The sequence below is a fragment of the Dromaius novaehollandiae genome, chromosome 2 (assembly GCF_036370855.1).
Source record: "Dromaius novaehollandiae isolate bDroNov1 chromosome 2, bDroNov1.hap1, whole genome shotgun sequence".
NCBI lineage: Eukaryota > Metazoa > Chordata > Aves > Casuariiformes > Dromaiidae > Dromaius > Dromaius novaehollandiae.
Window position 1 is genome coordinate 114,231,463 of NC_088099.1, and position 12,593 is coordinate 114,244,055.

Consider the following 12,593-nt stretch of genomic DNA (forward strand, 5'->3'; position numbering starts at 1 on the left):
TAAAATAACAGCTCACTCTCACTGCAAGGGGAGGGTGCCTGTTCTCAGCTGCAGACATCCGCTCTCCCCTGATGCAGCAGGTGTGGGGTTAAATTGGTTGTAGGGTAAGCCAGTTCAGCTCACTGAAATGACAAGAAGCTAAATTGGTAGAAAAGTGAGTATTTTTAGCAGGAAGACTGAGGTTAAGCAGTTTGTTTTATGATTACACTGGTGTTCATAGTGATGATGGGGAGTGGATAATGTATGCGGATGGAGGTGAGAGAAGGGAGGAAGGAAGGATGGGAAACAAGACCCTTCACCTCTCAGTGAGCTATTAATTTGGCACCACTTTGTCCTGCCATCTTATGTTGATAATTTGAAAACACTTAACTTTTTTGGATGTTTTTTTGCAATTTATTTGTGGAACTGATTCATCCTGGTGAGTCTGCAGCAAAGCTCTGAATTCCTGCTTCTAAAGTCTTTGTGTCTGATCCTCATAGAAAAATGGGGAGTAGAGGAAAAGAAAGGAAATGCAAAGATGCAGAATCATCAGATAAATGGTGCCCAGTGTTTCTTTTATTATCCAAAATCTCTGGAGGAGCAACAGAGACTTGGCTGGGGGTTTCTGACCCCCCAGAGGACAGGCACAGCAGGCTTGGAAGCTCTTGGACTCCCAAACCTATTAGAGTGGCTCCCTCTCCCTTGATTGTAAAGCCAGCCTTGAGCCAGAGTCTGCCCCTTGGGTCCTTCTACTCCCTGCTGTAGGACAGCATAGGACATCTGGTTTATGGTCTAGCTCCACAGAGCCCAGGTTTAGTTTTCTATTATTCCAAAGTGAAACATCTTTTAGAGAGTAAATAAATAGCCAAAGGCAAAATCTTTGCTAGGAGAGCTAGGAGGAATGGCATTTCTTCTTTGTCTCTCTCCTCCTACCCAAAGGAAGCAGTTTTGTGGTTTCAAATATTTTTTTCTCTTCTGCAATGGAAAGAAACATTTGAAGATTCCTGTGAACTGAGATGTGGAGAGGAGAAAGAAAAATATTAGGTGGTGGCAGTCAATTGAAAATTTTTATTTTGATGAAAAACACTTCCTTCTCATGTAGTTGTTGTTAATAGAAAATAGGGGCAAAAATTCACTTTGAAATGAAAAACTGAAACATACCATTCCAAAAAATGCTGAAATGAAGTGTTTCAGGCTAACCAAAAATCCTTTATTCCTGATCTTTGTTTTCAAATACTTCTTAGAATAGGGGGAATTTGCAAAGTGATTCACTTTTGGTGAGTTGTCAGTTTTCATGGGAAATCACATTGTTGGAAGCTTTCCAACTTGCTGTAAAAGAAAATATAGTGTACTTCAGATGCATGTCAATTTTCTTAAGAAAAATAAAATTAGGAGATCTCATTAAATGCTTTAAAGGCTAAGTTTATTTAATTGATTGAACATTATAAAAGAAAATTTAATACAACAGTCCTTATGCCGATGGTGTTTCTTTCCAGCAAGTGGCAATCTAGACTGTAAACTGCCTAGTGGTGAAGCAGGAATCATCTGGGACAGTATATGTTTTGCTTTCCTGTTGCTACAAAGAAGAGTATTCATGAGTTACTACTTCCTTCATGTGGTTGCTGATATAAAAGCTTCACAGATCCTGGCATCAAGGTAACATTCAGTTGTAAAAAAATAAATTAAACAGCTCAAATCTCTCCTTACTACCTTGCTTGTATATGATAATACCAAAAGAGTCTAGACCTATAACCTTAAATTAAACAATTCATGCTAAATTAATAATCGCAAACCCAAATCTGACATGGCACACAGGAGAAAACAAATTAATTAAGAATCTGATACAAAATCAAACCATTTTCCCTACCAAACACCATTTGCTGGTCTCATTGCCTTTATTAAAACCTGGGAAAGTTGACATGTGTTGCAGCATTCTCTCCGCATCAATGTACATGGCAGTGAATGCCAAAGTTTCTAAGTATGTCTTGGAAAGAAAACACTCTACTATCAGAGTCAGTTTGAAACAATGGGCCTTCCTTATCATGACTCCAGAAATGTGACATGAAGAGAAATGCAGAAAAGTTATGACATCCAGTTTGTGGACACCCTGAGTGTCAGATCACTGAACTCTGTGTATGGCAGGGAAGTATCACTCTGTTTCTATCTATTACTTATGCTCTTCTATGAGCATGCACTCAGAGTTATCACTAGCACAACCATTCTTCTGATTTTTACTAAGAAGGTAGATCAGGAACAAAACTCTGGTTTTAATATCAGGAAGATTTCTGAAGCACTCTACTTTGTCGGATTAAATATATCACAGTATTCCCCCCCACCCCCCCCACCCCCCGAGAAATATATGCACAAAGCACATTAGCTTCAGTGTCTGTGTTTGAGGGCAAAACTTGGCTTGCCTCTCCTGAAAGGAAGTATTTTTTATCTTCTCTCTCCTTTCCTCTCCAAGGATTTCTTTAAAAAGGAATTACTTTTCACTGTCCATACTGAACAAAATTCCCTGCTGTAACAGAGCTAACAAAAGATCTATGCTTCAGTCCCATATTACCTCTTTCAGTGTTTCGCTGCTGATGCCCAAGACTTCTGGGTGCTGCATTTTTGTGTCTCTTAAGGCTCAGTTAGTATGGTATGTTCACAGTGAAAATAGCCTGAATGGAAATCATGGGTGTCAAAGTGTTTCCTGTATTGGAAAGTTTGTATCCAGAAGGAAAGAGCATACTAATGTAACTGGCACTGGGCTAGGTTTTAAGGAACTTGTTTGGTTCCTACTTCAAGCTTCATATCTTTGGGTAAGCTACTGAACCTACCCAGGCTTTGGTTCTCCAACAGCAACAATGAAGACGTACTGGCCTAAGAGCTTTGTAAAGATAAACATACTAATGATTGGGAAGTAGCAAGATATTACCGGAAAGACAGTCATATAACTATAGTGATAAAACTGAAATTTTTTGCTGGCTGCTTGGCTTGCTAAAATCCAAGCTTTGAAGTTACTTGGACTGTGCAGAAGGTCACATTTGGGTTCAGACGGCATAGTCTGTCTGTAGTTAATATTGTGAAATACAAAATCCTTACCCAATATTGTGAAGTACAAAATCCTTACCCAAACAAGATTAAATTGTGATTTCAGCAATAGTGATGAGGCTCTGGAATCAGTTTCCAAGAGTTCAGTTCACAGGAATTTAGGAGTCGTCAGGTTGCTGAGGAGAATGTGCCATTCTTTGTTGTACTTAACTACCATACTTTGGGACAGAAATGATGGCTAGTCTTGATCATATTCCTTTGAAAAAATGTAATTCTATTATCTTGGATATTACATGGAAGAATCACTAATTTCACAGAAAAGATAGTTGAAAAGTAAATGAAAAGTAGAATTCTGAAACCTTTAGATGTTCATATTAAATTCCTGACAAAGGAAAGGCTTCAAATCTGTTTGTTTTTTTTAAGAGAGGTGGCTAGTGAGTGAATAATGAAGAAATGACCCAGACATGATCTGGACATCCAAATCACTGAGTCAATTACATTTTAGAGAAATGGAGTTGAAAATTCTTTTGGCAGACCAGAAACTTTCTCAATGATTTGTGTCAGCAGGTATAAAGTACTGTATTGTTCAGATGGCAAAAGTGAAGCTGAAGCTATGCTCATCATGTCTTGGATAGAGTTTAACTTTGCTCACAACTGCCAGGGGGCTGGGATGGGGGGGGCGAGACGGTTATGATGCTGAAATGTCTGTAAAGATAAAATCCTGGATGTTTGTAAGACGTCTTGACTCACCCTTGAGCACATCAACGTTCTGAGTTCCTGAGATCTGGAAACTCAAATCACCATGTAGTGGCTAGAGGAACTGTAGGGCTGAATAGGGATCACAGCATTTGACCCAAAATCTCAGAATGAAATGATTACTGTACACAAATTATTATTCTAGATTCATTGATTATTTCTTTCAGTCTTGGAATAGTTATGTTTGATGCAGATGAAGACAGAGGGAGCAGTCCTCTGTCATTAGCTGGCATAAAAGAAACTTAGAAACATTTAAAATTTCCTCTCCTCTTTTCCTCCCTTATGTCCCCATTGTTGCTGTAGGGGTGCTGAGCTTTTCCAGGCTACAATTGTCAAGGCTGTAAAGGCAAGAATTGAAGAGGAAAAAAAATCAATGGATCAACTGAAAAGACAGTATGTAATTTTTATATATATATACATGAGTATGTATGTTTGTATGTATGTATATGTATATATATTTCAATGACTATTGGTATTTATCTAACACCTTCTTTTATAGAAATGCTGATTTGACTTTTGAAGTATGATTTGATGATTACAAAAATTCTGCTCTGGGAATTCATAGATCTGAGATGTCCCAGTATTGTGTAGTTTTAGAGCCATCTTTTCCCAAAGGGTGTTCTAGAATCTAAGCTGTCATTTAAAAATAAAATTACATTTCTAGGACCAAAGGCTTGAGGTTAACATCAAAAACCAGAATGGTATCTACTCACTCACCTACTCTGTAGTGAGCCTGAGGTTGTAACAGAAACAGGTATTTTCTGTAAATAAAAACAGAAGGCGTGAACATCACTGCTCATTCTGAAGACTTTCAAAACTTTGAAATCTAATGATGACAAATTAACAAGATCAGCATTTAATTGTTTCACACTTTAGTGTCATACCAATGTAACGTATAGTCTTTCTCTTTAAGAGATGATCCATGGTATCTGTGCTTTGTTTTGTTTTCTGTTGGAGGTCTAGCTCGTTTTGTGGTTTTGGGTTATCCTATTTTGTGTGGTATGAATGCATGAGATGAAAAGGAATTGTAAAAAAAGGGTTTTTTTCTCTGTCTTGCTTTCCAATAATTACCCTGCTATTCTCTCACTTTGTCTTTCCCCATCTCTCAGAAAAGTAGGAAAAAGAACAATCAAATGCAAATCCCCCTGTGAAACTCATGAAAAGGGTAGGCAGACTACTAATAACAGAGTGCCATATTAACCCAGTCCCACTTGAAGGTGCAAGCCCAGATCATTAGAAAATGGGAGCCTAAGACACAGAAATTGTGTTAAAAAGCAGAAATCTGAGCAAGTAAGGGGCCTAGTTAGGGAGGCCGTAGTTAAGAGTCAGCTAAATAGCTTAAGATCAGTAGGGACTAAGAACTTGAGTAACATCGTGGCCCATTGTGGTTGAGAATATTCTCATTGACTTCGCCTTTATTAGGATTTTGTTCTGTGTATCTGTATTCCAGGTAAAACTTGCTGCGTGCCCGTTCCTTCTGTTCAGTTTGTGGTTCCTCCCTGGTGTTCGGATGCAAATTATATATATTTTACCTTCACTGAAAAACATTTCTTCAGTTTAACTGGCCTGGAGAGCCTTTTTCTTTGAACAGCCAGTAAGCGACCCCATTCCCTGCTTCTTCTATAACTGCAGAAAGCTTTCAAAGCCCCTCCATCACCATGCACAAAAAGTCATGACTGCTTTCTAACCAAAAGTCAAAGCCCGCTCCCGACAGCTCCCTCCGTGCCTGCACAATGGAAGAAGCGTCTGAAAGCTGCAGAGCCCTTTCTGCTAACATATCTGTGTGCCTGGGGCATCCCATAAGGTGTTTTGGGCTGGTGCTACTCTTTGGGCTAGGGGGTTTCCACAAGATGTTGTTGCTGGTGCTACTCTGTGCTTGAATCATTCTTACCCTAACTGACAAGGAGTGCCTGTCCTGGGAATCATCTTTTCTGTTCATTCTACAAAGTTTGAGATCAAGGAGGTGACACTGCTTACAACAACAACAGAGCTAGTCTGTTTTTCTATAAAAGTGGTTAGTTTAGACTTGCATTATGTCTGACTTCAACAGTAGGAAAGTTAATGGGTGCTTGTTTTGTTTCAGGCAATAATGTGTGTCAGTACTTCATACAGTTTAGGCAGGTTAGGACGAAGTGAACTGTCAGCACAGCCAAGTTGTCTTGACTGACATGGAGAAACTTCAGCAGCAGCTGAATGAATGGAAAAAGAAATAGTAGGGAAAGGAGTAACAGGGAAAGAAAACTAATCACCTACTGAACTAGCAATACAGCTAGCAACTATACAGCTAGCAACTATACAAGCAACTAGCTAAGAAGAAAGGTGTTTTCCTCCCTAACAAATGATCAGATTAATAAAAGTATTTAAGTGCATTTTGGTCACTAAAATTAGTGATTCATTTGCCTCCAACCCAGTTGTATTCAAATAATTTATTACTGTTGCTTTCAATTTTCTTATTACTGTTTTACAAAGCGTGAAATCTTAGAAGTCTTAAAAGACCAGACTGTGCCAACTGCTTGCAGACTTGTGAGAAAGAGAATTGAAGGTTGGTTTCACCTGGACAAAACTGAAACAATTTAAGTCTCCTGCAGTTCCAGATGTGTGGGACACATGTGAGCTTAAGGGGTGAAGATGTAGCACAAGAAGTGTAGGACCAGCCACATTCCTGATTCGTACTGGCAAGTTACCAGAAAACAATTGCATTAGGCAGAACTCCTTTTTTCTCACAGCTTCATTTGCTGTGTCGTAGCTCCTGACTGCAATTTTTTCTTCCTTAATAAGATAGTTTAGGAGGAGCAGGTAAGGTGCTCATGAGTGTCCCTCTAGGCTTGACCTTTCAGAGGCATTTAAATCCTTATTTTTAAGGGCAAGATTAATGCCAGTGTGGAATGGATATTTCCTTTAAAAATGCTGGAGTTCATGGGTGTGTAGATGTGTTTAAAAGCTGTTTTTCAGAGAGGGTCAAAAGGGGTGAAGACCTCAATCTAATATGATTATTTTTTTGCTAGAATGGATCGCATCAAAGCCAGGCAGCAAAAATACAGAAAGGGTAAAGAGAGAATGCTGAGCATGAACCAGGAGTCATCAGAAGGGCAAGACATTCAGAAGGTTTCTGAGGAAGATGATGAAGGTACTGTTAGCTGATATCATACCATGAGTGTGCTGGAATTTGCAGTTCAGTTCTAAGAACCTAGTAAGCCTAATAGTTGGGCAAGTGAGAAATTGCTCGTCAAAATTGGCATAATGCGGCAAGGTTGTTAGCTGAATATCAGTTTAGAGCTTGAGTCAGACAAAATATTATGGGGTTTTGTACTGCAAGAAGTTTTGGGGAAAATGGTTTGCTTTGAATTTACTTTTGGATGACTTTGGGTTGTTGGTGAAGCTGAACAGCAGTAAGAGTTTGTTTTGCACAATCTGTATTTATAAAACAGTGTGACAAATAGGTAGCATTTACATTTTTCCAGCAACATTTTTGAATGTGGTGAGGTTTCTTTTTCAGTCACTGAAATATTTGTACACTTTTTAATGTTGTTTTAAACATGAGAACAGATAAAATAATACCTATCTTGTGCTACGTTTCCAGCATTGGCTAAGTAGGGAACAACACTTACTGGATTTAAATTTTTGGAGCCTAAAATCTAGGGGGATATTTAGGAATAGTAGATTGGAAGAGGGGGAATGCATTTCTGTATGTGTCATGTGGGAACTGAATATGATGACCAGTGTATTCCTGTCCAGTATGATATTACTTATCTTTCAGAAAACTGAAAAACAAGTAATTGAATTCAGAATTTAATTTCTATTTGCCACTGGTTAAAGTTATTTCCAAATCCAGTTTATAATATCTATTTAAAAATGTTGAATGAAATATAAATAGAATTCCATGAATAACTTTTTGGGTTTTTTTTTCCTTATTTTAATGGAAAAGATCCACAAAAATGGTTAGTTTGTAATACATATATGGATTATGAACATTGTTTCTTATAACACTCAGAATTTATCTGTTTTCAAAGTATTTTTTTCTTGAAATTACAGTCAAGTATGACTGTTTTAAAACACACAACTGAACGTTTTTATTGTTTTAGACTAGAATCCTGTTTTAATTGCTGGATAAATTAGAGCATTTGTGTTTTGTGGTCATGCTTCTGAATGATTTTTATATTGAGTGTATTCAGTAGATCTAACATCTAATGTGCTTTTTTGACAGAAATGAAAAATGATTAAGCAGTGTAAGAAATATGTTTCTCATTTTGTAAAATTAATATTTGGACATATTTTATTTTAGGAGAAGCAGACAAAGAGAAAGCCAAGGGCAAAAAAAAGCTGTGGTGGCGGCCTTGGGTTGATCATGCTTCCAGTAGGTTTTCTCAATCATCTTACAAATATGTGGATTTAACCCTTATATCCTTGACCAGAATGAAGGCATTCCCATGACCTGTTTGTTTTATGCCTGATTTTATGATTGTGACTTGATAGAAGGCTTGTTCGCTTCAGCTAGTGATTTCAGTTTCCAAATCTTCAGGGAGCACTTTTAACCATATTTTGAATTTGTGTGTGTTGGAAGCATGGCTCATGGTACTTTGGACATTCTTGCAAAGATATCAAATCAGATAAAAACAAGTGCGAAAAAGAATCTATCTTGGCCTCAGAGGTCTCAACTCCCCCATACTGCAAAGTACAGTAAATGCACCTAAAAATGTGAAGGCAAAGATTGGCCAATACATTCTAATATTAGTCATAACATCTTTTTGATGTACATACACAGGTCTTTTTTTACGGTTTATCAGTCATTCTACAGTCAGCTGTAGAAATCTGAGTACCACAGTAAGGCAGCAGGACTATTTCTAGGACTAGGCTGTGCAGTGCTCAGCTGAATATCTCTGATCACATTTTAACATGATGTTGATCCCAGTTATTCTGTTATTTCCACTTTTTTTGTGTTTATCTGAGAGCAAACATATGTTCAGCCTTGTGCAAAAGAGATTATTAGTGTGGATTATTATCTCATTATTGCATTATGATATTTTAATTAATCTGTAGCCCAGTCCAGGTATAGACTAGAGTTCTTCTCTACTTTGCGGATTGGGTAAAACCAAAAGCTGAGTAGGCTGCATCCTAATCTCAAAGCTGATGTCTGTGTATTGCATCTGTGATCAAGCAAGGAAATCAACTGAGAACTATTTAAAAGCTATTGGAAGTTGTATCAAGTGTATAAAACTGATCAGAGTAGAATATGAATGCCTATGTTTTGCCTGGTCTTTTAGTATAGCAAGAGTTACTCTCAGTGATACTTATACACATCTACCTACTCTTTTATTTATCTATGTGTATATATTTCTAACTCCAGGGTATGTATTTGCCAACAGTATTTAGCAGAATCTCATATCCTTATTTCTATCAAGTCACAAGTAAACTGTGCCTCTATTTTTATTTTTCTAAATGACATATTGCCACTTTTGAGAGACCTATCCTTTTTCAAAAGCCTTATGAAAACAAGCTTCTTGTTATATAGTTTCATTAAGAAAGCAAGGACAAAATAGATCAAAACTGTAATTTGTGAGTTTTTACTATAGAATTTCAGGCTACAGTGACTTTGAAGGAATTGGATATGGTCTCTTGTTTATTCACCACTGGTTTTGTAGTAAGAAGAACTGCTCAGAGACGTTGACTTTGTCTCTCACTCATTTCACCCTCATTATGTGATGTTCTTAGGAGGCAACTTGTATTTTGATATTTAAACAGTGAGCATTCTTGGCATTATTTATTGCAATAATGCAAAACCTTGTGGAAAACATCACAGACCCTGATCCTGCAAACAGTGATTGCCTGCCATGTGGCTTACTTCCACATTCACTGAAACATGACAGTTACAGTAGGTGTTCACAGGCTCACAAACTGCAAATAGACTGATATTCCCCATTGAAGGTCTTTGCTTTTGAAACACTCTTCTGTAACTCTAGTATTCTGCCATACATGGCTGTTTCTTCTTTTGTAAATGGGTTTGTGATTGTGGTTGTATATATGCTGTTGAGGAGCTGGGTTACTGAAGCTCTGAGTTTTACACCAATTCTGATATTTGTTAATTTAGATTATTATTGTCATATTTTTTACCACTAGCTTTAAGTTATTCTACAGAAACATGCCTCATTTTGTATATTATAGGAAGTAAAACATGGTCATAATTTGGGGACTGAGTAGCACTGATGAGAAACATGCATGAGGGTTTCCTCATTGACTCTCCTTGCAGGGAGATACAATTCTTCCTGTACTTGTGGATTAGACATGGAGACTCACAAAGATCAGCGGGAGTTAGGACCACCTGCTCAGAGGTCCTCAGCGTCTCCTGGGGCACAAGAGTTGTATTTGATGGAGTGGTAAAGACAGAACTCGCAGCGGTGCTGGGGAGCACTTTCCCTGTGGACATAACGAGATGATGATATTAAAATGACTTCTGCAGGACTCCGCTCCTGCCTCCTCCATCTCATACCACAAGGAGAGGCTGCAAGTTCCTTTTCTCAGTAGGAGGAAGTCCCTTTTTGCAGTAAGAAAGGGTACCCCTGAGTCCAATCTGGCCATGAATTCTTTTACTAGTAAAATTTGGTCTCTGTAATAATCCCTGCAGGTTACTAACATGCTTCTTATTCCATATTGATGTGTACAAGAGTGCATTATTGCTATTCAATCATACCTCCCTCTTTAGTTGAAATGCTATTGTAAAAGAAGTGTAATTGCTACATTAGAGTGTTCCCTTGGATATACTTTAACCTAAAAAATTTGGAGGGAGATCATTTTCTATGTGTTTTCTTCTGACTCAGAGGCTCCAAATCTGACTGGAGGCTACTCTGGGACTTTAAAGAACTGCACTACAATGTGTGATTCCCCTAGATATCAGACCTTATCCTGCTGATCTTTTGTGTGGACAATTTCCATAGATCATGATGACATATTTTTTTCTGAAAGAGAACTGCAGACTATTGGCTCTTAAAATACATACATCTCTTTAATGTATTTTAAATGGACATTCTTAGAAAGGCCTATACCAAATAATTAACTTGCTTGATCTGAAAAAGTTCCAAGATTCTTTTTTTTTAACCTCTTTTTGGCAATTAGAACTGCTGACGTGGACTCTGTAGGGGTCCCTCTGTAGGGGTTTCATTGATGTTGAAAATCATATTTTTATGCACATGATATTCTCTGTGAGGAATTTTAGGCACCGAAGTTATGATCTAATGGAGTTCTGGCAAATTTCACAGTGGACTTGCCCTGAGGTTTCCACTGTAGTTATTTGTGGCCACCTATGTACAAAGGATCTATATAGAATTCAAGGTATGATTGAATAGAATTAAAGCTACTGTTAATTTTCTAGAAACCTATAATGAGGGTTAAATGTACCTTTTATATAAATATGTATTGCTCCATATATCCAGATTGTGTGACATTTCATCTAAGTAACCATTCCTTTATATTTCAGCTTTAGTGTGAAAAATTATTTACCAGTCTTCACTGCTGAATGTTATGCTATGATTTTGATTTTCCTCTTGCTCATTATCTTATTTTTCATTTCTTTTGTTTCCCTTGTTCATTCATATAGGCCTGTTACCGTCTGAGAAATAAAAACATTGGTTCTGTTCAAGGATATAAGGCCTAGCTTACTCACTGTGCATCTTTTTTGTATCAAGGTTTCAGATTCTTTCTGAATCCATGGGCAAAAAATTGAAACTCATTTATAATCATGTTAATAGTATCCAAGTGATTTATTTTAAACAAACCAAGGTTCCATTACCTCATCAAAGCTTAAAAGTTTGAAGAAAGCAATAAATAATACCATCCTATTGTGTAGTTTAAAGGATACCTTAGCATGTAAAGAGCAGTTCTGTATTTTTTGTCCAGTGGTACTCTTTATGAAAATTCATTTACTTACCTGCTGGGCTTTTTTTACTTGCTCAAATAACCATCAGTTCTCAATTCATTTAGATCTAACTGCCTTTTTTTCTAAAATATTTAACTTAGTAACTTGATATACTGCAAACTTTTTCTTTACATTTTGCCATTTCATTTTCTTCTTGTGGTGGTGTTTTCCTAAGTATATTTTTGTATAGCTCTCATTCATGCCCAGAGTATCACACAGACTAACATCAAATAAGTTGCCTGATACCTATTCATTTCTCTTTCTTCTCTGTTTTCACCTCTCCTAATTATGAATTCTTGAATGACTGGCTGACTATTCATAGGACTTGGGGCAGTTCAGAATAGAACTTTTAAGAAAAATAAGAAAATATTTTGTTTCACTTAGTGGTCAGAAGTGGAGATTATTATTTGTTTGAGACGGATAGTGAAGAGGAAGAAGAAGAGGAAAAAAAGGAAGAGGAAGAGCCTCGGAAAAAATCTGCATTCCAGGTACTTTATAGTAATTTGCTGGGCAGCTGACATTTGAAATAAAATTTAGTCTTCTTGCATCATCTCACAGACACATATGTTAAAACAGCCAGTACATCTAAAATAGACCTGAAGTGTGTTGGAAATGAAATTTCTTGCAAATTTAAAATGCAAGTTTGCCTGCGTTAGGCATTGCCAAATTCCTGCATTGCAAAAACTATACTAAAATCATATTTTCACTCATTTGTGCCTGAAGAATACAAAAATACAAAAAAAAAAAAACCTCAGAATCTGAGTTTTATTCTCCTGTGTTGCAAAAAAGGTGAGTGAGGAAGCCGTCTTGCCTTTGGCATTACTATAGATTGCTTGGACGGTTTTCTCATTCTGAACAGATGCTACCAGTCCATGAAGAAATGATCTCTGACTTCTAATGGAAAAGAATACATACT

The 12,593-nt window shown here is 37.2% G+C and overlaps 1 protein-coding gene across 3 annotated transcripts in view; it reads left to right on the forward strand.

Moving 5' to 3' along the window:
* The window catches only part of PIEZO2 (piezo type mechanosensitive ion channel component 2), a 320,150-nt gene that overhangs the window by 262,270 nt on the left and 45,287 nt on the right, over positions 1-12,593 (forward strand). For all 3 annotated transcript variants that reach the window (XM_064507195.1, XM_064507196.1, XM_064507197.1), the window contains exons 28-32: positions 1,476-1,635; positions 4,075-4,164; positions 6,777-6,898; positions 8,054-8,125; positions 12,062-12,165. In XM_064507195.1, coding sequence (XP_064363265.1) covers positions 1,476-1,635; positions 4,075-4,164; positions 6,777-6,898; positions 8,054-8,125; positions 12,062-12,165 — 548 coding nt within the window. The remainder of the gene's footprint in view (positions 1-1,475; positions 1,636-4,074; positions 4,165-6,776; positions 6,899-8,053; positions 8,126-12,061; positions 12,166-12,593) is intronic.